This window comes from Equus asinus, chromosome 7, assembly GCF_041296235.1.
Source record: "Equus asinus isolate D_3611 breed Donkey chromosome 7, EquAss-T2T_v2, whole genome shotgun sequence".
NCBI lineage: Eukaryota > Metazoa > Chordata > Mammalia > Perissodactyla > Equidae > Equus > Equus asinus.
In genome coordinates, this window is record NC_091796.1 from 28,475,736 (window position 1) to 28,497,217 (window position 21,482).

General features: G+C 49.6%; 1 protein-coding gene across 2 annotated transcripts in view; it reads left to right on the top strand.

Moving 5' to 3' along the window:
• The first annotated feature begins 6,754 nt into the window (after positions 1 to 6,754).
• LOXHD1 (lipoxygenase homology PLAT domains 1) overlaps positions 6,755 to 21,482 on the top strand; it is a 169,710-nt gene continuing 154,982 nt past the window's right edge. For both annotated transcript variants that reach the window (XM_044774666.2, XM_014828921.3), the window contains exons 1-3: positions 6,755 to 6,884; positions 13,109 to 13,223; positions 20,565 to 20,645. In XM_044774666.2, coding sequence (XP_044630601.2) covers positions 6,755 to 6,884; positions 13,109 to 13,223; positions 20,565 to 20,645 — 326 coding nt within the window. The remainder of the gene's footprint in view (positions 6,885 to 13,108; positions 13,224 to 20,564; positions 20,646 to 21,482) is intronic.

Consider the following 21,482-nt stretch of genomic DNA (forward strand, 5'->3'; position numbering starts at 1 on the left):
TATCACAGCCACGAGTCCTGCTTGTACAGAATTAATTACAAAACAGTGAGCCGAGTGCAATAACCCAGAGAAGAGCAAAGGGAGGCGGGGTTTACAGAAGGGACCAGGGACCAGATCCTGATGACGCATCGGGGCTTGCCAGTCAGAGAAGGGGCAGGGCATCAGAGATGGGTGTGAGTGTGAAAGTCAGCAAGGAATGAAGGAGTTTGTGAGTGTGGCCAGGCGGGGTGGGGTGGGGTGCGGGGGACTGGGAGCAGGCTGGAGTAGTAGACGGCACAAGATTTTGGGGAGCCCTTGTAAATGGGGCCAAGGAATTGGTAATTTGGTTTCTAGGAGACGGGGCAACAAGGGAATAATGTGTCCGCATGAATTTTCTGAAAAAGTGATGCTGGCAGGAGTGCAGTGAGGATGATGGATATTTGCTGGGCATCAAACTAGGGGGTTTGGTCCCAGTGAGAGGAAGAAGGTGGGGAGCAAAGGTAGTGACACTGGGGAGAGAGAGGAGGGGTCTGACTCCAAAGATGTGGTGTGAGGGGTTTTGCCCTTGACCACGGGGTGTGTGTGTGCTTTCTGATCTGGACAGGAAGAGGAGTAGGGTTGGTTGGAAATGGGGGTGGGTTGGAGCCAGGTCGCTGGAGAATGGGGAAGGAGGAGAGAGGATGAGGAAGTGAGAGCCCGTGGGCCTTGAGGAGGGGGTCAGGATTTTATTCCAAGGGCATAGGAAGCCGCTGGAGCATATACGCTGGCGAGTGACATGATCTGATTTATTTTTAAGTAAAATCCCTCTGGCTGCTCTGAGCAGAGTGGATTGGAGGGGACAGAAGTGGTGGAAGTGTGCTGTTTCTAATACCCCAGGTAGCTGGAACCAGGGAGAAGGTTTGCCTGAAATGGCTGTGGGCACTAACATTTCAATGAAACAGGAAAGCCACCAACCTCACAACACTGCATCACCCCCCTGCTCCCAGAATAGGAGGTAGCTCATTTTGAGATGCCAGACCAGCTGGTTACCTTGGGGGAGAAACTGGTGGGTGGCAGGCCGCAGGTGGAAGCCAGAGCTGTCAGGACACGTCCTCATATTCTTGGCACTTACGTAGGCCCCCTCTCCCACCACACACACACCAGTAGTTTGCTCATTCACTTGACATTTCTTGAGAGTCACAGTCACACTCTCCTGGACATTGGGGATACAGAGGACCGACTCAGAAGGAACCGCAGGCTGGTGGGAGGGATAAGTCATCCAGGTAGATTGAATCATTGGTTCCAGTTCTTCACCGCTTGCTGTGTCCACACCCTTTGCTCTATACCTTTACAGCCCCTGACTCTGGGCTCAGTCATGTGTGTGGCTTTGCTTGGCAGAAGGATGTTAGCAGACGTGATGGAAGTGAAGGCCTCAAAGGAGCTGCACGGCCAGGACCACCCTCCTTGCCCTTCTGCCACGGCCACGAGAAGAGCTTTCCCTGGGCAGCTGCTGCTCCTTCCACCTGGCCCCAGAGTGAACCCATGTAGCACAGAGCTGTCCCAGCCACGTGCAGCCGTCCTGTAGCTTGATGCAGCACTGCCAGTTGAGCCCCAGACATGAGAAATAAGGCTCATGCCGCCGAGATTTCTGTGGCTGCTTGTTATGTAGCAGTAGCTGGCTAGTTCAAGAATGCACACTCCAGCTCTAATGTCAGAGTGAACTAAGGCTTGCAGGAGGAAAGCACCAGGCGTGTTTAGAAAACAGAGACTTGGGGCCGGCCCTGTGGCCGCGTGGTTAAGTTCGTGCGCTCCGCTTTGGCACCCCAGGGTTTCACCGGTTCAGATCCCAGACATGGGACCGGGCAGACATGGCACCGCTTGTCAGACCATGCTGATGCAGCATCCACAGCCACGACTAGAAGGACCCACAACTAAAAAAAAATATACAACTATGTACTGGGGGAATTTTGGGGAGAAAAAGTAGAAAAGAAAAAGATCGGCAACAGTTGTTAGCTCGGGTGCCATTCTTTAAAAAAAAAAAACAAAAAACAGAGACTTCCTCAGTTTAACTACAGTGTGGATTTCCTACAGGGGAGGTTGGGTCAGATTACAGAGGGCCTCCAAGGTCGGCTGGAGGAGCTTGAGTTCTGTTAGCATCAGGGACGTTTGTCATTCTATTGGCAACCGAGCATAGCTCCCAATGTAAGAGTTGAAAATGCCAAATACTTTCCCAGCCTGCTTTGCAGCAAGATGTGAGCACATGACTGAGGCTCAGCCAATCAGATGCACAAGCCCCAGACTCTGAATGGGCAGAAGGCAGCGGAGTCCATTCTGATGAGGGTGGCATCAGCAGGGGCAGCGGCAGCCAGTGCTGAAGCTTGGTGCCAAACTGCATGTCCAGGCCCAGTGCTGGTGGCAGTGGGGTCCTCACCAGACAAGCCCAATTCCAGGCATCCTTTCGAGTGTGCAGCCCCTAAGCATAGTTCTTAGTCTTCTCAGAAATTCTGAGATCCCTTCCACCCGTGACATGAACTTTAAATAAATATGTTTCCTACTTAAACTAGCCAGTGTTAGTTTCTGTTGCTTGTGATCCAGGATCCTGGCTGATAACATTTGTTTGCACTGAGGTGTAAGTGACGGTGTTTGAAGTGGAGAGTGACATACCGAAAGGCGAGCTTCAGGGGAATTCACTCAGCAGCAGGAGCATGCACTTGAAGGGAGAGGAGACCATTTGCAAGGAGATAATTTTGTGTGTAAGCGCATGTGCACACGTGCAAATGGTCAATGGGATAAATGGGTCTTTTTCTATTACCAGAGGTTTGGGATCCCAATAATTACCTTGTCTGCCCTTTGTTGTTTTTATCAAGAAACTGATGGGAATCCACGTGTCAGCTTTATCAATTAGGGTGTGTGACCACCCTACACAGTTCAGGGCCTCCTGCCTAGCCTGGACTGGAGGATTGGATGGCACTGACCTTGGCCCCGCCTGGGATGAGAAGTGGGTCTACAAAGCGTGCCCTGAGAACCCTTCCCCAGCCAGTCATGTGCGGCATCCTCGCACCAAAGATCCTGGGGTGGGGGTCAGGTCAGTGTCAGGTCTGCAGTGTGGGCCTGACCCAGATAGGCTCTCACAGGGAAATGGAAAGCCAGTGGATGAGGTGGGTCAGCAGGAGAGACATGGTGGAGGCCTGAGGCAAGGCACTGCCTCCTCGTGCTCCCTTATGGTCAGTGCCCTCCCGCCATGCCCAGCCCTATGGCCGCTGGTCTGGTCTTATATCTTCTAGAATGTTGCCCAAGTGTAATCAGACAGTATGTCACTTTGCATAATGCTTTTTAGGTTCATCCCTGTCATAACATGTACCACTACTTCATTCTTTTTTATGGCTGAGTAGCATTCCATCACAAAGATGCACCTCAATGTGTTCATCCATTGGCCAGTTGATGGGCATCTGAGTTGCTTCTAGTTTCTGGCTATTTTGAATAAAGCTTCTACGAACGTTCACATGCAGCTTTTGTGTGGACATATGTTTTCATTTTTCTTAGGTAAATACCCAGGAGTGGAATTTGTGGGTTGTGTGGGAAAACGTATGGTTAGCTTTATGAGAAAGTGCCGGACTCTTTTCCAAAGTGGCTGTACCATTTTACACTGCCACCAGAAGTACAAGAATTCTAGTTGCTCCATGTTCCCGTCAACACTTGCTGTTGCTCCAGACCCTGCTCTCTTAATCATTGTGTTTTAATGCCATGGGAGTCTCTAAAATTACCTTGATTTCAATTTTTTGAAAAAATATTCCAATAAACATTTTATTGTTTTTTCTCTGAATGGGCCCTCATGCAAAATGGGTACTTTGTTTTATTTTTCCTCTGAATGGATCCTCACGCAAAATGATATTTCCCTAGAAATTTCCCAGTAATCTTTAAGGTCTTCTGAAGAATCCAAATGTAGAATTAACAAGAAGTCAAACCACATGCTGCCAGCAGGGGGCGCGTGTCACCCACAATTAAACTTCGCTCCTATTCCTCATGCAGACTTTGCGCTGACTCGAGCGCTGTTCCTCAGCAGAACAGGGGAGGAGGTGAAGTTGATCTTTCCTGGGTGATGACGCTTCGGGCCAGAAATGCCTTCCCCTGGTGGGGACTTGGGGTGGCTCCAAAGAGCAGGGCAGGACAAAGCTGCCCCAGGCTTCAGGGAAGGGATGAGAGCAGATTGCAGCTCTGATGTCCTTCTCCATCTGTCCCTGAGCCACCCTCTCCTCTCCATGTGGAAGTCCCCCTTAGAGTCCTTCCTCTGGGTGAGAGTACATGTGCACCTTCATCAGGTGGCACCTTTAGCAGGTGGCATCTTCTGTGACGCCTCTCGAAGTCTCCTGATCAGCACACCCCAGTTACCTGGGGAGGGAGCTCAGTGATCCTCAACTCGGCTGCACATTAGCATCACCTGAGAGCTTTACAAACCTCCTGGTGGTGCCCGAGCTCCACCCCAGACTGGGTAAATCAGGATGTCTTGGGGGTGCAGCCCAGGCATCAGCATCTAAACACTCTCCAGGTGACGCCAGCGTGCAGCAGGGGCGGCGCACCCCTGGGATGGAAGCTTGCTAATCCTCTCCCTTTAGCCCAGGTGCGCCGATCAAGTTAGTGAGCTCACCCAGGTGGGTACAGGCTCCTATGGCTTCCAAATTTTAGTACATATAACCTTCCAACCCCCTGGAGTGGGGAGAGGGGATGGTCGACAGTGTAGATTCCCAAGTTTCACCTTCTGAGATTTTGATTAGTAATGGGTCTGGGGGGTGGGGTTGGGGATGGGGAAGAAATCAGCATGTTGATGAGTTCTTCTGGAGCCTCTAATCCAGGCAGTCCTGAAATCCCACTTTAGGAAACGGTGGCATTGACAGAGAGCATCTAGGAGGGGAGGAGACACAGAGCAGCACTTTGATACCTTCTGTGACTCCTCTAGAAGGCTTCTGAACAGGGAAGGGGAGGTGGCAGCTGGGGTTCTAGGCGCTGGGGCTTGGGGCTAAGGGGACAATAGGTAGGCTCAGGTCTGGGCAGAGAGGTGTGGGACATGGAGTTCACAAATAAAGGAGGAACCAGGAAAGTCTTGTTGTTGCAGACCACCTCCCTCCTCCTTTCTGAATCCTGCCTCGGGCTCGGGGCCCCAGGCACGGCTGGCACAGGCTCTCCTCTCAGTCCCTGCTGGAATGGGGACAGACCCCTCTCTCTGCCGGGTTTTGCAGCAGAACCTGGACCTGGCTAGCACTCTTCTCTGGCCCATGGCTCTGGCCCCTGGCTGGGTGACTTGTCGTGGTTCCTCCACCATCTGCCTGCATCTGCCCTCCAGCATCATAGACTGTCCAGCTGCCAGATGAGGGCTGTGAGGTCCAAAACCACAAAGGCGCGGGAGCGCCCCTGCTGCAGGCTGACGAGTGATGCCGTCCAGAACTCACGTCTCTTGTGGCACTATCACCCCAGGCAGCACTCAGTGTTCCAGCCTTCTTCTTGGATTGGGTTGAAGACTGCCTTTCTGTAATCCCCACCCGTGGCCGTCACACTGCCCTGTGTGCCACACGGGTTAGTCTAGTGTTTGCTCTACAGGACAACTGTTCCATCTGCGAAGGCGGAAATGTCCTCTTCTCCAGGCCAAATGTTCTCAGAATGGTACCTGTTCTGGAACACTCATTTTACCAATATATTATTTAACATGTGATTTCTTTTCAGCCCAGACTGTTTTCCTTGCGGAAACAGTGGGCCTTGTTTTTACGGCTGCTTTATAGATCTGCCTGCAATTTGTTCATGTACACATGCGTGCATGCATTCATTCATTCATTCATTCACTGAACAAATGCATACTGAAGCCCACTGTCTGTGGGCATATTATAGGTCCTGGGAGCCTAAGAGTGCACCAGGGGTGGTGATCCTTGTTCCCACAGAGCAAGGGGTCACTGAGGATGTGGTGGCCTCGCCAACGTCCTTGGCTCTGGCCTGGCAATGCCAGTAACTCAGGACGCAGTGCACACTTTGTGGCTTGTGTGATTGCTCCATCAGAGCAGTGTCTCTGAAGGGCAGTGGGTCTCCCCTGGCCGAATGGTCACTTCCAGAATCCAGCAGTCTTGAGAAGATGAAAGCAGAGAGAATGAGAAGGATCCAGTAGGAACCTTGCCTGCTCCGTAAGCTGATCAGAGGTCATGAATAATGGAGAGAAACGGAGGCCTCTGAGTCCTGGGAGGTTGGCCGATTTGGGGCCCTGTGCTCCTCAGGAAGGTCCCAGCTCTGGGGGAGGCAGTTCACAGCCCTCAAGGGCTGTAAGGTTAGGGAGATCTCCATGGTGGGAGGCCCCCACCTGCTCCTGGGGTGGCCTGGAGGGGTCCCAGGGGGCCCCCTTGCTGTGTGGCCAGGTGAGAAACAGATGCCAAGGGCTCAATGTCACCTGATTCTCTATGAAGGGAGAGAGGGAACCGGTGGGGAGAGGCGGGGGGTAAGGAGGACACCCTGCCCTCAGTCTCCATAAATAAGTGATGAGGCCCAAGGAGAAACCCCAGAGCAGGTGCAGGAGGAGGTGGCCGGGAGAGGGTGGCAGAGAGAGGGGTGGGAGAGAGGCAGGGGAGAGACACAGCACCGAGGTTTGGCTCAGGCGAGCAGGAGCAGCACTGTGGGCACGGGGGACTCAAGCGTGGGCTCTGGCCCACCCAGACCTGAGGCTACAGGAGGCCTGTGGGTGCGGGAGCTCAGGGAGAGAGGCTGCTGGCCAAGGAGGTGGGCGCAGTGAGCCAGCGAGAGCCAGGAAGGGGCAGCCGGCAAAATGATGCCCCAGAAGAAGAAGAGGAGAAAGAAAGACATCGACTTCCTAGCCCTGTACGAGCAGGAGCTGCTGAACTACGCCTCGGAAGACGATGAGGAGGAGCTGGAGCACGAGTACTACAAGGCCAAAGGTGTGGTCCTGGCCCAGGGGCACGGGCAGGGGCACACTGGGGTGGGAGGGGGGTCATGTCTCTTGCTTTGAGGGAGGAATTTTAGGTTCCAACCTAACCCTTTCCTCATGGATTATCCTATTGCATCAGTTACATCTCCTCAGAGTAAATGGGGCAAGCATTACACTAGGGTCCTGCCTGTACAGAGAGGCAAGGCAACCTGCCCTTAGTCAGAGTCTTAGGGGCACAGAATAGACTAGAATCGCAGTGCCCACACTGTCCAGGTCCTGGACATCCCAGGAGCCACGTTCCAGCCTGGTCTCCGTGATGTGGCCTGTGTCAGGCAGAGTGCCCGACAGGTGCTCTGAGGGGTGGGGAGGAGTCCTGACCCTTCTCTCATCCACCCTGGGGCTTTGCAATGAGATGCTGTGGCCCATATGGGGAGGGCACTTGGGGCTCTGGACCCCAAGGTCTTGTCCTTTGAATCTCATCTTCCTCTGGCATTTATGTGACCTGCTTTGTAATGCTCTACATTCTTGCCAGGGAAACCAGAGGAGGAGTGAACTGGGGATCTGGGAGCCAATTTTGGCCTGCAGAGGGTTTTTTTGTTTATTTTATTTTGGTGGTTGTTGTTTTGCCTTGACAGTATTTTAAAACACGTTTGACTGTGGACTCCTACAGGCGGCGGACTCCCAGTGTGTCAGACTCTCCCCATCATCTCACACTACGTCTCTTTTACTCACTGATGCAGCCCACCTGGTCCCCGAAGGCATTTAAATTCTCAGGGCTTACTCCAGAGTGGCTCACTAGTTCCTGTAGGCACCATATTCACTCACTCACTCATTCATTCATTCACCAAATATTTATTGAACGCCTGCTCTGTGCCTATTCTTGGGCTTGTTCACTCCCCCTTTTCTCTGTCTTGCTGTCCTAACTTTGAAAGCCCAGCTCAGGTCCCCCTCTTCCATGAAGCCCTCCTTAATTCCAGTCCACTGTGAGCTCCCTGATTACATGCCGTTCTCCATTGTTCCATCATTTCATACATGTCTGGCGTGTTGGGCTCATAGCCTCAGCCACCCTGACCTCCAGGAGGGTGGGGCCTCCTGAGCTTGTCCTCCCTTCTCATCCAGCTCCCAGCACAGGCCCAGACTCGGAGAAGGTGATCACAGCCGAGGCACCAGGAAGGCTGTGGTTCAGCTAGGACCACTTTCTCAGCACAGTGTCCTGGGCATCTCCTGGGGTGGAGACGGGGTTTGTGGGAGGGAAAGAGGGTCCTAGAACAAGAGAGGCATTGCTGCCCTCTCCCAGCGTGTGTGCTCCAAGCTCTGACTGTCTGGTGGCAGGAGAGGCTTTGAGGCTAGATGTGGGGGCAGCAGCCTTGACAAACACTCTCAGCTGCTGGGGTGATTCTCCTCAGCCCACGTGGCTGCTGGTAAGAGCATTCTAGAGCCTCTCATAGCTGCCACCCTGTCCACTTCAGTTTGTGCCGCAGTGTGACCATATTATCCCTCTTGTGTTCCCTCTTCTTTTCACCCTTTTTGAAGCCTTTTCACATTCTTGTATTTGATCCTCAACATCCCCGAGAAGAGTCAAGGCGGTGTGATTAGTCCCATTTCACAGGTTAAGGACCGAGGCTCTGAGAACCTAAGTGACTTCAGCAAGGTCACAAGCAGGAGAGAGGACAAGAACTTCAAATATCCTTTCCCAAGGCAGGTCTCCGTTTTCATCTCATGATGCTGCCAGATACTACACTGAGCGCTTCTCTCATCTGAACCAATTTCATCTTCACAGCAGCCCAACAAGATGGGTTAGGTTCTTATTATCTTCCTTTTCAGGTGAACAAGCTGGGGCACAGTGAAGTTGAGTAACGTACCCAAGACCACAAAGCTGGCAAATAGCTGTTGGTGGACTTTGGGTTTATTTCCAGTTTTTAGCTTTGATGCAGAAAGCTGCTACAGATCTTGTACACATCTTTTGATGGACACACACACTCATTTCTCTTGGATTTATAATTGGAAGTAGAATTTCTGGGTCATAGGGAGAGGGTAAGTTTAGATACCAGTGCTCACACAAATTTGCACTCCCACCAGCAATGTATGAGAGTGCCAGTGGCTCCACATTCTTGCCAATACTTAGTATTGTCAGTCTTTAATTTTAGCCATTCTGGTGGGTACATAGTAGTATCTCATTGTAATTTTAATTTGCATTTCTTTGATGAGTAATAATGCTGAGCACTTTTCCATATGTTTATCAGCCATTTGGACATCCTCTTTTAAGACATGCCTATTTGTCTTTTGCCCCTTTTTTACCTTTATTGAAATATAATTTACTTTATAATGAAATGCATCTACTTTAAATGTGGTGCTTGAGTATTGACAAATACTTGGATCTAGCCAGTCTGGCTGGTCGTTGCTCTTGTATTGCTCAATCTTGACTGTGGTAAAAATAGCTGGAGAAGATCCTAGAGAGGTGGGCGCCACGTTGACATTTCTGAGACACAGACCCACTGACTGTCCAGTCAGCTGCAGGACGTGCGCAATAAACGTGGATGATAGTCACATGCTGAGCTTCACCTGCACTGTCATTGTTACCCTCTCACTTCTAGAATGACACGTCTCCTACTCCCTTTGAGCTCTGGGTTCTTGCATTACAGAGAGAACCTTGGAGAGTGTGATGGGGAAGAAGGAAGAGGAGAAACTCCTAGGTTTCCTTCTCTGTTCCTTGCATTGCCCCTAGGCTGCGCTGGAGTTCACCAACAGCCAGAGGGAGGAGAGAGCTCCCTCAATGCTCTGAGGGAAGGCTGAGCCTGGCGCATTGGTCTATCTCCTGTCTAAGTTGGGGCCCATGAAGGGAAGAGTGACTAATACCAGAATCTGAGATCTGAAGGGACGGCGGAGGCCATCCTGCACAAGCTTCCAGCCCTGGACCCTCTCCTCTCCTGCATCCCAGTCTGGGGTTTCCCAGCATCTGTTGGGATATAATTTTCCAACGCATCCTTCTTGGGGATGTTGTTAATGGAGACTATGGGGGTGATGATGATGATGATGACAATAATGGAAATGATGATGGCGGTGATGATGATGGTGACGATGAAGGTGATGATGATGTGATGATGGTGAGGATAATGTGGTGATGATGATGATGTGAAGATGATGATAACAGTCTACCCCTTATGGAATGCATATCTTTCATTCAGCTATGGAAGAGTGTCGGTAAGATAAGTTCCCAGAAGTGGAAATGCTAAGTCAGTGAGTATGAATGTTGAAACCTTTATTTGATTTGATTTGATCCTTATCATAATCCTTCAAGGAAGAAATTATCCTTACTTCAGAGATGAGGAAATTGAGGTTCAGTAAGAAATTTGATTGAAATCTCATAGCCAGTAATGGTAGAACTGGGATTCAAATACTGGTCAATTTAGTTCCACAGTTCATATTTATTTCATTGCTTGTTTCATTCATTCATTTATTTGCTCATTCATTCATCCAGGTAATTATTTATTGAGCATCTCTCATTGTCCAGGCTATGTGCCAGGAGCAACCCTATATTGCTGTTGACGCTTTTTGCTGACCAGGGGACTTTATTAGTTGAGGTCCTCCCCTCTGGAGCCAAACAGAATTTTGTCTTCCACAAGATATTTTTTGACTTCCGCAAGATAGTTCTTCAGCTATATGAACTTTTTAAATTAAAATTTTAAAATTGAGGAATAATATATGTGCAGCACAAAACTCATAAATGTACAGCGTGATGAATTTTTACACATGTGCATGCTTCTGTAACCATCATTCAGAACAGGACACAGAACACCTCCAACCTCCAGAAAGCTCCTTCACTCTCCTTCCCAGAGGTAACAGCTCTCCTGATTCTGTCACCACACGTTAGGTTTTTCTGTTCTTGAACTTCATATAAATGGAATCATACAGTACACACTTTTTTGTGTCTAGCTTCTCTTTCACTCAACATTATATCTGAGAGGTTTATCCATGCTGTGACATGTTATATAGTCTGTTCTTTTTATTGTTGTATACTGTTGTGTTTTATAGATACATCACCATTTATTTAACCATTCTATTGTTGGTGGACTTTGGGTTTATTTCCAGTTTTTAGCTTTGATGCAGAAAGCTGCTACAGATCTTGTACCCATCTTTTGTTGGACACACGCACTCATTTCTCTTGGATTTATAATTGGAAGTAGAATTTCTGGGTCCTAGGGTGGGAGTAAGTTTAGATACCAGTGCTCACACAAATTTGCACTCCCACCAGCAATGTATGAGAGTGCCAGTGGCTCCACATTCTTGCCAATACTTAATATTGTCAGTCTTTAATTTTAGCCATTCTGGTGGGTACATAGTAGTATCTCATTGTAATTTTAATTTGCATTTCTTTGATGCGTTATAACGATGAGCACTCTTCCATATGTTTATCAGCCGTTTGGATACCCTCTTTTATGACATGCCTATTTGTCTTTTGCCCATTTTTCAACTTTATTGAAATAGAATTTACTTTACAATGAAATGCATCTATTTTAAATGTGCTGCTGGAGTGCTGACAAAGGTATACATCTGTGTAACCACTTGCACAACCTATATATAGAACATTCAAGTTATCCACCAGAAGTTCCCTGCACCCCTTCTCAGTCAATCCCCCTTATTCCCAACCCCAGGCAACCATGTCCTACTTTCTGTTATAACAGACTAGATTTGTCTTTTCCAGAGTTTCATATAAATGGCGTTACAGTGTGTAGTGTTTTGTGTCTGACTTCTTTGCTCAGCATAATGTGCTTGAGAGTCTTCCGTATTGTGCCTGTCAGTAGTTCATTCCTATTTATTGTTGAGTAGTATTCCATTGTACGGATATACCACAATTTGTTTGTCCATTCACCTGTTGACGGACATGTCAGTTGTTTCCAGTTTAGGGCTGTTATGGATAAAGCTGCCAGAACATTTGAGAGCAGATCTTTCTGTGGACGTGTTTTTATTTCTCTTAGGTAAATACCTAAAAGTGGAATTTCTGAATCTTATGTTAAGTGTATGTTTATCTTTTAAGGAAATTGTTGCCAATTAAAAAAATTGAGTGGTCTCTCTTTTTCTTACTGATTTGTGTGAATTCTTTACATCTTCTTGGTATGAGTCCTTTGCTGGACCTATGCATTCCAGATATTTTCTAGTCTGTGGCTTGCCTTTTCATTCTCTTGATGGTCTTAATTTTATTAAGTCCAATTAGTCAATTTTTTTAAATGGTTAGTGTCCTGTTTAAGACGTAGCTGTGTACCCTTGAATCAACTATTGAGAAGTTTCTTCATCTCTCACCTGTATCCCAGACTCTCCTTTTCTCCAAACCAAATATCCGCAGGCCTCTACGTTTCCTCTCATGTGATGTGGTTCTAGAATTTTCACCATTCTGGTCATTCTCCCGTGAACACTTAGTTTGGAAATGCCCTTGTGTATGTGCAAGACATGTGGGCAACACTGCGGGTCCTGGAGGTGTCCCAAGGAGGGACACAGGAGTTGTTTGCAGGTTGGGCACCCCTGTGGTGTAGACTGTGAAGAATTAAGGCTTTGGTTATCCCAAGAGACAGGGAGTCATGCAAATGTACTGCTTCCTTTCTCCCCCTCACGGTGCCTTGATGGGGACCTTCATCAGAACCAGGGACATCAAAAGGAAAGGGGTTGACAGCAAACAGAACAAGCTTCAAGGAGACAAAGAGGGGAAATCAATCCTCCCACCAAAGAGGGACTCCCTGGCAAAGCTCTGCACCACCCAGCCTTGGGACGGCTTATCCTGAGACTGCAGTGGCAGTGCCCAGGGAGTCACGGGAGGGGAGGGTTGGTAAGGCCGCTGCATTGGATAGAGAGCAGAGAGGAAGGTGAGAGCCAGGTGTAGGCTCTGGAGAAAGCTGTCTAGGAGGGCATCATTGTGTTGTGTCAGAAAGATCACAGACTGAGTGTCCGGAGGCCTTGGGCCTCTGGTGTGGCTCTGGTGTTGACACCATGTAGAGCGTGACCTCAGCTTGTCCCCTGTCTTCAGGCTCCTCACCTGTGAAATGAGTGCTCAGCATTAAATGGGAGGATTGGTCTCGCAGCAGGACTTGGTGTGGGTCTGACGCTGGCTCAGAGGCTTGTGGGTTGTAGCAGGGGTTCATAGAGTTCCTGCGGGACTGGCAGGAGCTATGGCTTCTCCAAGCCCACATCGGATTCTGGGTTTTCTTCTGCATTTGCCATCTGTTTTCTCCTTTCCTCCTTCAGTGTATGAGGTGGTCACAGCCACAGGGGATGTTCGTGGTGCAGGAACAGACGCCAATGTCTTCATCACCATTTTTGGAGAGAACGGGCTCTCTCCCAAGCTCCATCTCACCAGCAAGTGAGTACCAACTCGGCCATGGTGGGGTCCTGAGCTGTTAGCTGGGTTTGCTGTGGTTCTGGAACCCAGAGGAGAGGACGTGTGTGTCCACAGCCACATTAAGTGGTACAGGGCCTCTGCTCGTGACAGACCACATGTCAGGCAGGTCTCTCCCAGTGATTTCCTGTCGATCTTCCTCAGCTCCTCTTTTGATTTTTTGTACAGTAATGCCTACTTTGGATCTCAGAATTACCTAGAATTCACATTGCCTGTCCCTTGATGTGGGAGAATAAGGACTCAGGACCAAGAATCTGGGTCTAGGTCCAGCTTTACCACTTAGTTGCTATGTGACTTTGGCCGAATCTCTTTGCATCCAACGCCTTGGCTTCCTCATGTATGATCTGGAAGTGATAATTCCCCTTTTACCAAACTCACAGGGCAGTTGAGAGGAGGAAACAAGATCATGCATGCGAGAGAGCCGTGAGCTTAAAGTGCCCTGCACTTATATCTCACCCAGGGACCGACATCATCGTAAACCTGCCTGCCAGCTAAGGCACACTCGAGTCAACCATATGGATTACTTACGAGTGTGCATATTTGTGTAGATGTGCTTGTGTGTGTGTGTGTCTGTGTTTGTGTGTACGCCTTGTGTTCTCCATCTTGCTGTAACCCATTGAGAGCAGGGGCTGCTCTCTCTTCTTTTCTATTCTCTCACCCCACCACACACGTGAGCACACAGATCAACACGCAGTAAAACACGAGAACACTTTCGCAGAATCATAGAAATCCAGAGACGTCTAGAGGCTGCAGGGATGGTCTAGGCAACTGGTTTTCAGTCTGGCTGAATGGAACCAGGGAGCGATCAGCTGGTTCTGAGCTCACCATGCTCCTGTCCTTCCTTCCTCCGGAGCAGCTCGACATATGGATGTCTTACCTGCGCCAACCAGTTTCTGAGTCAAATTCTATTTGAGCCAAGAGTTCCACAGCCAAGAAAAATTTGAAAACCACTAAATCTATTTCAACCCATTCATGGGGAAACTGAGGCCTGGAGAGGAGTGGTGAGTAGCTCTGAGCCACGGAGCTTTTTGGTGGTAAAGCTGGTCCTCAAACCTCAGGTTCTTGGTGTAGAATTTTCCTTGAGTACATGGCCCCGTGGCCCTGGAGGGTGTGTGGGAGATTCTCTTTAAGGTCTCCTGGGGCTGCAAGTTGTGGCCTCTGGGGTCTACGTCTTGGCACCTTCAGGGACGGCTGAGGAAGCAGTGGAAGGGTGGGGTCCGCAGGCCGGCACATCCCTGAGCTCTGTGCTTAGCAGACTGATCAGGCCCCGTGTCACGTGTTTACCCTGAATGCAGGCTACGGTGTAAATGCTGCAGCGTCCAGGCAGGCATAACCTCCTATTTTGTCCGTTTCCGCAGAACAGGGTACCCGCCTTCTTGTACCACTTACACTGCAGAGTGACTCGCTTGTGGAAGTCTTTCCCTCCAGTGATGTGGGCACGGTAACGAGAATACATGAAATGTCCATCCTCTTTGCCATGTGACCTCCCCAGAGTGCACCCCTCCAGGGAGAAGCCACCAGACCCTGGGGAGTTGGCCAATCTGGTTTCTGGAATCCTGGTCTGTCTTTTTCAAACAAAAAGAACCTTTTTCTCCTTTCATGGTGGTTCCTCGCTGTCTTTCCTTCCTTTGTGCATCTAGTGTCCTCAGACTCTTGCCCCTCACCTTTTTCATTTGTCAAATATCCTCTCAGGAAGGCCACCAGAGTCACGGTTTATAACCCAGTGTTAAGGTTTGTCACTGAGTCCCCATTTCCAGGAGTTTGAGTCCCAGCCTTCCTTCTCAATGAGGAAGGAAAGACTGCATCATAGTAAAGGGGTCTGAGCCATGAATGAGCTGGTGGGTTCAGGGGTCTCCAGGTCCTGCTGAAACCACACGCAGCAGCCAGCTTCTCCAGGCCTATCCCCATGGAGGCCAACGTCCCCCCAGTCACTCCATGGGTCTGCTGGTGCGGCCTCTCCTATATCTGTGTGATGCCCCAGTTTGGGTGGCAAGAGCACAGGCCTGGCCAGGACCCCAATCCGGCAGTCAGGAGGGGTCTGCAGGAGCCCAGGGGAGTGGGTGTTTTCAGGGATGTGGGCACGGTTTGCAGTATCGGCTGTGTGCCTTGGAAAGACTGGAGAGGTGATACGTAGAGAGATACCAGGTAGAGCCAGAAGGTGAGGGGAGGTCTGCTTTGTGCCTCCAGCATCATTCCCAGTCATTTGCAAATAGTCAGAGCTCAGTAAATGATGTGGTATCAGTGTGGCTAGAGCATGACTGTGCAGGAGAGGACATGTAATCTGGGCCTCAAGTGGTGAAAAGGACTCAGATAAGAAAGGGGAAGAAAGAGGGGGAAGAAAGAGGGTACTTGAGACCAAGGGGGTTAGCGTGCAAAAGTACAGAGGCAGCAAGGGGCACCACAGGCCTATGGGGCCTGAAAGGCAGGGGAGGACCAGACTGTAGAAGGCCTTGCTTGAAAGCTGATCAACGGAGCGTCCACTTACTATGCAGCCAAGAAAGATGAATCTGACCACGGTGAGCAGATAAATGGGAAGGAGGAGACCAGAGTCTGGCTGCTGCAATACTTGAGAAAATGTCTACAAAGAGAATTGCGTAGACACAATCCTCGCCATCTAAGATGCTTTCAGTTCAAGATGGAGACCTCGGGTCTGGGAGGGGAGCATTGCTCTCCGAGGAATTCCAGGTTGCTCCTGTAACCCAGATGCAGATAGCGGCAGAGGTCACTGAGCTCTGTGAGATTTAGATGCAGTTAACCCAGCCCAGCCCTCACCCACGCTGGTCCCTGGGGTCTGGTTGGAATGCCCACTGGTCTCGAAATCTCTCATCTCCCTATCTGCTGCTGCTCTCTCCTCACCACACCCTGTCACCCCAAACCCAAACCCATGTGTCCACTGGAACCGAGCTCCTTTTCTTTGCCTTACACACGCACATGCTCCAAGGCATTTTTGTGTCTATCATCCTTCACTAATAGCTCGAGGCACCAGAGAGAGTTCACATCGCAGCAATGCCAACAGCTTCAAACTGAATATGAGATAGGCCCCTAGTCTTAACATTAAGCCTCCAGCTTTCTTGGACTCTCTCCCTGACCCCTTTCTCCGCAGCCTCTGGCTCTGTCTCTCACCCTCCTTTCTCTCTTGCTTCTCCCACAGCCTCTTTTATCTTTCTTCCCTCAATTCCTGTTCTTTCTTGTGCTTTTTCTCCTCTGCTCCAGAACGTCACCTTCTGCTCCCATATGGCTTATCAGGATATTTTTTCCAGTGCAAAATAATTTCTGCTGCAAGGAGAACTTTGGTGCCTGATATGAAAATGCTGCTCATTCTCACCTTCACTGTCTGATGTCTCAGTTCCTCCGTGCACACTGGACTCTCTCTTAGGCAGCAAGGAGTGTGACACCTTCACCTGGACTCCCCATTAGCTGGCCTCCACCCCAACCCCCACACCACTTAGTGCCAACACCTCTGGCTCCCAGAGGAAGCCCTCATGTCTGGGTTCCCCTCCGTTAGCCAGGACCACCCTCAACACAGGGTCACGTGTTCAGAATATGGCAAAAGGATGGGGTCTCATGTATCTTCTGCAACATGGTTCTCCTGCTGAGAGTTAACCACCTGAGAGTGTCAGAGAATGCCTAGCATTTTAGCCTGCTGGCTCTGTCCGGTGGGTGGCTAAAATGCCCTATGCGGCCTGTAGATGCTCTGGGTAGGGTGGGGTCCCTGCTGCACAGCAGGCACAGGCACAGGCGTTAGCCTTGATTTGCGGATGGACCAGGAGCCACGGTGAAGCCACAGTCTTCCATACGGAAATGTGAAGACACCTGTGTTTTACTGTTTCTTCTGACCAGGGACCCGCAGTCCTTTGCTCTTTCCACCCCAGCCCCAGTCAGCTTTCTGGAACCAACAGGCCTTTGCATCCTGACTTAGCAGAAGTGGGGATTTGGGAATCTGAGCCCGAGTGGGCTGGGGTTGGGGTTGGGGCTTGTTTGGGTTTATCCCGGCCCCTCCCTGAGTGAAGGGAGTCGGTCCAGGCCTGTCCCTGAAGTCCTGTCCTCTCCCTCCTCTGAAGAGAGAGACTCCTGCCGTGCAGAAGGCCTTCTTCTTATTGCCAAGAAGATGTTGGTCTCCGCCTTGTAAACGCCTTGGACGATTGCTTCATAGTCTGGAAAGCCCTGGAATGCCCCAGTGTGGTCCTGAGACTGTGCGGAGAGCTCACTCTGCCCATTCTTTTGGTTTCCCTTCCTCCATCTCGCTTTTTAAAATTTGTTCTCCGAGTGGCTGTAAAGCACTGTGCTCGCCTATTTAACATACACACTGGAACGGACGAGTCCACATCCCACCTGCTCACGTGCTCGGGGCCTTTCTGAAGGCACGAGCTGCCCTGACTGAATGCAGCTGTCAGAGCTTCTCTTCTGGAACTCTCGTCAGAGGCACCCGGAAAGCCAGCTGCTTTCCTTCCAGATCCCTCTCCTCATCCCCTACTCATCAGCCTTGGCTGTTTCCCAAATTCCATGCACCCTCAGCAGATGAAGCCAGCAATCCTCAAACTCCTTCCAAGGAATTCTCCACAGGCAGCTGCCGGCTGGGTGTGGTGGGCGCTACTGAAACCGGGAACTGTGGTTTTTTTACATAATTACAAAAACAAGATGTATGCTCTTCAGAAAATTAAAAAATATATATACGGACAAAAATAAACAACCAAGACTTCATATTAGTGTTACCATGTAGACACGAAGTTTTTGTATGAATCCTCCCTCTCTTTGTTGTTTTCAAATGAAGCAGGTATCCTGTTTGTATTGGCGGTTCCGTTCGTACATTCTATTTTTAACCAGGCTTTTCTTTTGAGCCTATATCATAAACCTGTTTCTATTTCATTGAATCTTCTTTTACATCAGGATTTTTAATGGTTGCATAATATTCCACCACATAGCTTCCCAGGGCAACTGTTTCATTGGGTATTTATTTGATGTAGAGACTCTTCGCTATTTATTCTAAAAATCAAATTTCTTGTCTCACATATTGAAACAAAAAATACCTCATATTCATTTCCTTCTTTCCTACTCACACAGTCCTGACGCACAGGATCAATATTCATATGTTTTCCAAGTCATTTAACAAGTGCTTTGACTCTAAAAAAGAAAGTGTGTTGTTATTCACCTTTGGAGGTGAGGTTCTGACATCAGCCAGACCCCCCTGATGGCTAGTTTGGTTTCATTTCCCTTTAAATGCTGAGCCTGGTAAGTTTATTTTCCCAAGAGGGAGGATTTACTGCTTCTTCATAGAGAAGACTTCTCATTTTCCTTGCTTTTTTTCAAGAGCCAAGAGACCACATTCTCATGTCACCCCCTCTATTGTTAACATCTTTTATGAGTGTGACACATTAGTTACAATTGTTGACTAATATTGATATCATTAACTAAAGTCCAGAGTTTACATTAGGCTTCACTCTTGGTGTTGTTCATTCTATGGGTTTGGACAAATGTCTAATGACATGAATCCATCATTACAGTATCATACAGAGTAGTTTCACTGACCTAAAAATCCCCTGTGCTCTGCTTCTTCAGTCCTCTTCCTGCAACTCCTGGCAACCACTGATCTTTTTACTGTCTCCATCGTTTTCCCTTTTCCACATGTCCTATAGGAGGAATCACACAGTGTGTAGCCTTTTCAGATGGGCTTCTTTCACTCAGCAATATGCATCTAAGATTCCTCCATGTCTTTTCATGGCTTGGGACCTCGCTTCTTTTTTGTTGCTGAATAGTATTCTATTGTCTGGATGGACCACAGACGATCCCCCATTTTTTTCTTTTTCTTTCTTTAAAAGACTAGAATTCTGAATTCTTCCAAAGTGAAACTTTTCAATGTTTAAATTTGTGTAAATATTAAATAAAGCCAATGGTGGAGTAGAGACTCTGGGTACCATGCATTGTCTCAGTCCCTCCCTTCCTCCAGGGGCTGAGACCACCTGGGCCTCAGTACATGCAGCAAGCCCGGAGTCGGCCCCTTCACTCCAGCAATACCCAGACAGCCCCACCACTCTCTCCTCCTCACCCTCTGTGCCCAGACTTCACCTTTGGGGCCTCTGTTTCCCGACAAGTCTGCCTCAGTGTACATTTCCGCCTGATTTCGTGAGCTCTGCACTACTTTAGGAGGGCCGTAGGCCCCACGGCTCCTGGTGTGCCCACCTTAAGGAAACTTCCCCCCCGGGGGAGACTGTTGGCCGAAGTGAGTCTGTTGGCAGAATCACAGCCTCTGGGTCTGTAGAACCTTAAAAGCTTTCTGTTACTGACAGAGTCCGAGCCTTGTTGCCTTGGGGAAAAGGCCTTCACCTCCCCCTTTATTTTGAAACACACTGGTGGCCAATAAATAGGCATATGTCTTCTGTGCTTTTCTTTTCCTGTGGGCTGTGTGCCAGTGCTGAGAGCTGCAGCTGGGAGCACCAGAGGATGTCTACAGCTCTCAGGGCCCCAGGGGCTTCACTGTGGGGGCAGGAAGAGCTGTGGGCTGGCCTCAGCTTGAATGATGGGGGTCCTGGCCCACACAGAGGACAGAGCAGATGACCATGTAGGATTCAGGCTTCCACTCCCAGAGGACTCCGTGGCGAGGCTGCTCCAGCTCTTCTGCGTGTAAGCTGATTGAATCTAGGATACTTCCGAGTCTGGACTCACCTGGGCACCTCATTTTGGAACATCTCAGGTGTACTTGCTTCTGTTCACACCGCCTGCAAGATGGCAGATATGCATTCCCTCACTGCACCCACTTCCCTGGTTGCTGGTTTGGGTTGAGCACTTCCTCTCTTGTTGGAATGGCAGGACCATGGACCACTACCCAAGGTCTGCATCTACTTGGGGCTGCCATCACAACTCTCCCCAGCAAGAGCCAGGCAAGCAAGGAGGAAGGCCAGGAGGCCTGCAGACCTGAGAGCACTGTGGCATTCATCATGCCTCTCTTCCTCCTCCACCGTCCCCACTCAGAGCAACCAGAGAGCATTGGAGCTCGACTTTGGAGAGTCAGGTTCTGGTCCCAGCTCTGCTACCAACTAGCAGTTTACTTGTTTGTAAAATGGGGCTAATATTGGCACACGGCAAGGATGGCGTGAGAACCTGGGTGTGAAAACAAGGAACGAATACTAACCATCCTTGCCCGCCACCTCTCCAAACCATGTCAGAAAGGAATCTTAGAATGGGATGGGTTGCCGGGAGCACTTTCTGGATGGGACGGTGGAGGAAGAAGGGGGATGCCAGCCTTGGCTCTCCTCCTGGGCCTGTGAGCCAGGCACTGACCTGTGCTAACTGTGCACACCATCATTGCAGGAGTGAATCTGCCTTTGAGAAAGCCAACGTCGATGTGTTCCGGGTGAGAACCAACAACGTGGGCCTCATCTACAAAATCAGGTGAGAATCTTGCCCCTATCCAAGGGAGGGGCTGAGAGGATGGCAAGTAGATTAGGAACTGACTTCCCTACTGATGCTTTCTGGATGTGAATTACTCTCCTGGTGTCATTGGAGGAGTTACCAAAGGCCCAAATCTTTCCCTCCCACCCTGAGTCACAGAGCCCTAAACTTCTCCAATAGAGATTCACTTCTTTGGGTTAAGACAATTTGGGACAATTTTTTACAAACTTGGCAAATATGCTCTGAGACCCTAGCACAATGGTTGGGAGCAGACTGAGTCCAGATTGTCTTGGTTCAAATTTCTGCCCTGCCATTTACCAGCTGTGGGACTTTGGACAGGTTTCCTCTCCAAGCCTCAGTTTCCTCATCTGTAATAATGGTGCCTGGCTCCTAGGGTTAGCGAGGACTCAATGCGTGAGTGCTTAGAATCGTAGCTGGCGTAGAGTGAGCACTCAGAGAGTGTTAGAGATGCTGGGTCATACTACAGGATGCCTTCTACAGAGAGCTCCCTCCAACCTGCTGTCTCCGGGGGAGTTTTCATGAGTGTGTGGGGATGGATAATCCTTTTGTCCTGGTTGTCAAAGAGGAACCTTCAATCGCTCCTTTTTGCCCTCTCCCCCCTGCTACCCATCCTCATACAAGCTCATGCCCGTTTGTCAGAATGTCAAGATCATCTGTGGTCTGGTAGTTCCCAGACATGGGCCTGGACAGAAGTCAAATACTGCCTCAGTTCAGTCTTGATTTTTCTCCCTCCCATTAGAAAAATCTAGGACCACGAGCTCTCCTCATTAGAGAGATAAGGACCTTGGCACTAGTTGTATGGGGTTGTATGGGGCC